General features: G+C 45.4%; 1 protein-coding gene across 1 annotated transcript; it reads right to left on the reverse strand.

Annotated features, from left to right (window-relative positions):
• Window positions 1-1,968: 1,968 nt before the first annotated feature.
• Window positions 1,969-2,655, reverse strand: LOC102981659 (ferritin light chain-like). Its single transcript, XM_055083942.1, has one exon. It carries the CDS (start codon window positions 2,464-2,466, stop codon window positions 1,969-1,971), a length of 498 nt encoding a protein of 165 aa, XP_054939917.1. The 5' UTR covers window positions 2,467-2,655.
• Between the last annotated feature and the right edge of the window lie 791 nt (window positions 2,656-3,446).

Here is a 3,446-nt window from a genome sequence, read left to right on the forward strand (position 1 = left end):
CGCTCCGCGGCATGTGGGATCCTCCCAGACCGGGGCGCGAACCCGGTTCCCCTGCATCGGCAGGCGGACGCGCAACCACTGCGCCACCACACTGGAAATGCCACTCAATCTTAAAAAAGAATGAAATAATACCATTTGCAGCAACATGGATGGACCTAGAGATTATCATACTAAGTGACGTAAGTCAGACAAAGACAAATACCATATGATATCTCTTACACATATAATCTAAAATATGACACAAATGAACTTATCTGTGAAACAGACTCACAGACATAGAGAACAGACTTGTGGTTACCAAGGGGGAGGGGGTGGGGGAGGGATGGATTGGGAGTTTGGGATTAGCAGATGCAAACTATTATATATAGAATAGATAAACAGCAAGGTCTTACTGTATAACACAGGGAACTATATTCAATATCATGTGATGAACCATAATGGAAAATAATATGAAAAAGAGTGTATATATATGTGTAACTGAATCACTTTGCTGTACTGCAGAAATAAACACAACACTGTAAATCAACTATACTTGAATAAAATAAATTCTAAAAAAAATAAGTCTCCAGATTCTTTAACAAATGTTCTGGGATCAGATGTGTGAAAAGATTAACAGAGGAAATATTTAGGTTTAATTAATTCAAAATATTTTTGCAGCAGCAACCTGGGATGTGAAGGGTCAGCCTAAGCTCCACAAGTAGGAACACGCATAGAAGATATGCTGGCAGGAGTGCCACTTCTCGGCATGTGACCTCCTCGTCCTCGCCCACATTTTGCCCATCCCTGGTGATTCTGATCTGATGCCCTGCTTGCACTCTAAGCTCTCTGGTTCCTCATTCTGGTTTGCAAAACATCTCCCCCCTTCAACAAGTGTTTGTGTGGACTGGCTCTGTGCTGCCTTAGCATGTTTAATAATTCTTTCCAAGGTACTGCCCCTATGGGGACCGTGGTGGTGTGTCCAAGGTCCTACATTTTCTGACCTCACCTTTTTTGAGTCTCAGCACATTTGACTCACTTAAACCTGTTAAAGACTAACCTATCCAGATAAAAATCATCAAACAGGATAAACGAAGAATTGCTATACATTAGGGTTCATTTGAATATCTATCTTTTTTTTTTTTTTCTGCAAAAAGCTTTATTGTTTCCATTTGGTCCAAGGCTTGGTATTCATAAACCTCTAATATAGATGGGAGAATATGCTGTGTAACGTCAAAAGAAGGGGATATTAATTTGGTCTTAGAGGATGTAATGGGTTGAATGGTGACCCCCCAAAAAATGATACACCCAAGTCCTAACCCCCTGATACCTGAGGATGTGAATTTATGTTTATGTTTATGTGGATAAAGGGTGTTTGTAGATTTAATTAAGTGACATATCTCAAGCTGGGACCATCATGGATTGACCGGATAGGACCTAAATCCAGTGACAGGTGTCCATATAAGAAGATGAGCAATACAGAGATACAGGCAAGAAGGTCATATGAAGATGGAGGCAGAGATTGTGGTTATGCTGCCACAAGTTAAGGAACACCAGGAGCACCAGAAATTGGAAGAAGCAAGGGAAGATCCGCCCCCTAGAGTTTTGGAGGGAGCATGGCCCTGCCGACACCTTGATTTTGGATTTCTGGCCTCCACTGTGAAATAATGAGTTTCTATTAAACCACCAAGTTTGTGGTAAAGTGTTGCAGGAGTCCTAGAAAAGTAATACAGGGGGATTAAAGAAAGGCATTAGAAAGGACATGACACTTCAAGGACCTTAAAGGAAGAGAAGGATTTTTTTTCTTTAGCTGCTGCAAAAAGCTTTATTGTTTCCATTTGGTCCAAGGCTTGGGAGAGGGCTCCAGGGTGGTTAAAAAGCTGCCTAGTGGCTGCAGAGCCGGGCTTCAGGCAGAAGCTCTGACGCCATTGGGGCTCCTCAAAGGCCACTGGGCTCCGGAGGCTCCTGTTCGTGCTTGAGGGTGAGCCTTTCTTAGAGATACTCGCCCAGCCCAGCCTGCGGACCAACCAGCCGGCGGAGGTTGGTCAAGTGGTCGCCCATCTTGATGAGTTTCACCTCCTCATCTAGGAAGCGGCTCTCCAGGAAGTCGCAGAGGTAGGGGTCTGCGCGGGCACAACCCAGGGCGCGCAGATCCGATAGTGCCTGGTTCAGGTCCTTCTCCCTAAGAATGGCGGCTTCCACAGCGTCCTGGGTTTTACCCCCACTCATCTTCAGAAGGCTCTGCACGTCCTGGAAGAGGGCGCGGCCGCCGCGTTGGTTTTGCATTTTCAAGAGACGATCGGCGCTCTCGTGCTTCTCTTCAGCCACTTCGCGGAAAAAGTGGCCCACGCCCTCCAGAGCCACATCGTCGCGGTCGAAATAGAAGCCCAGAGAGAGGTAGGTGTAGGAGGCCCGCGGATGCATGTTGACCAGGCGGTTGACGGCGGCCTCCACCTCGGTGGAAAAATTCTGACGAATCTGGGAGCTCATGGTTGATCAGTAATAAGGAGTTCGGCTCAGAAAATGGTGTTGGCTGGTCCCGGTGACGGAGGATAGCTGAGTGGCTGACTCCGAAGGTTGGAGGGTGGTCGGAGGCTGGAGGAAAGGGCGACCCTGGGTCTGTTCCGTCCAAACACTGTTGAAGCAAGAGACAGATCCGGGGAACCGCCGAGCGCAATGCCTGAATATCTATCTTGATGAACTTGGGCAAGGATGGAAAATAGCTTTCATTTCATATGCTAACTCCAGATCATTGGTAATGGATCCCAGAATGTTCAGATGACAGTGTTTCTGGGCTACACCTTATCTTAAAGGGAAGAGTACAGAAAAAAAGAATGAGTGCTGAAACCAATTAGAAATGCCTACTACAGGCTCATATCTGCTTACTTTGGACTAGCTCTGAATAGCTAATTGGGCATTTTCTGAGACTTATTTTGTAGATGTGCCTTTGGAGATTTAAAGTTTTTCTCTAATTTCCAAGTGATAAACTTTATACATCTCTTCCATATTTAGAGAATTTGAGAAGTTCCAAAGAGGAGAAGAAGGGTATTAAAAGAGGCTTACTGTGCCCTACACACTTTCATGGATATGACCCTTTTTTTAAGTATTAAAAAAATGTGTGTTGGGGGGAATGATTTGCCCTGACTCTGAAGCAGAGCCTGCTGGCAAGGGTCAAATGTCCCAGCTGTTGGAAGAAAAAGATCTAAAGGTCAGGGAGCCTGCAGGCCCTGATATTTTTAGCGTCACATCCTCAGAGTTAAGTGTCAGAGAAACAGAAAGGCAACACCGAATAATGAGAGAGGAAGTAATGGGAAACCCATTAACATATTTTATAAAAATTAATAACTTTGACATTTCCCCACTGCTGCACAGTGCCTTAAGAGCCACAGCTTTGCCTTGTGTAGAAAATGTCCCCCCATCACCCAGTTCCTGGCTCTGGTGGGTAACCCTGAAATTCCTAGGGGTGGACA

Source organism: Physeter macrocephalus, chromosome 4 (genome assembly GCF_002837175.3).
Source record: "Physeter macrocephalus isolate SW-GA chromosome 4, ASM283717v5, whole genome shotgun sequence".
Taxonomy (NCBI): Eukaryota; Metazoa; Chordata; class Mammalia; order Artiodactyla; family Physeteridae; genus Physeter; species Physeter macrocephalus.

Excerpts from the sequence above, each read along its gene's own strand:
- LOC102981659 (XM_055083942.1), bottom strand. The coding sequence starts at position 2,466 with ATGAGCTCCCAGATTCGTCAGAATTTTTCCACCGAGGTGGAGGCCGCC.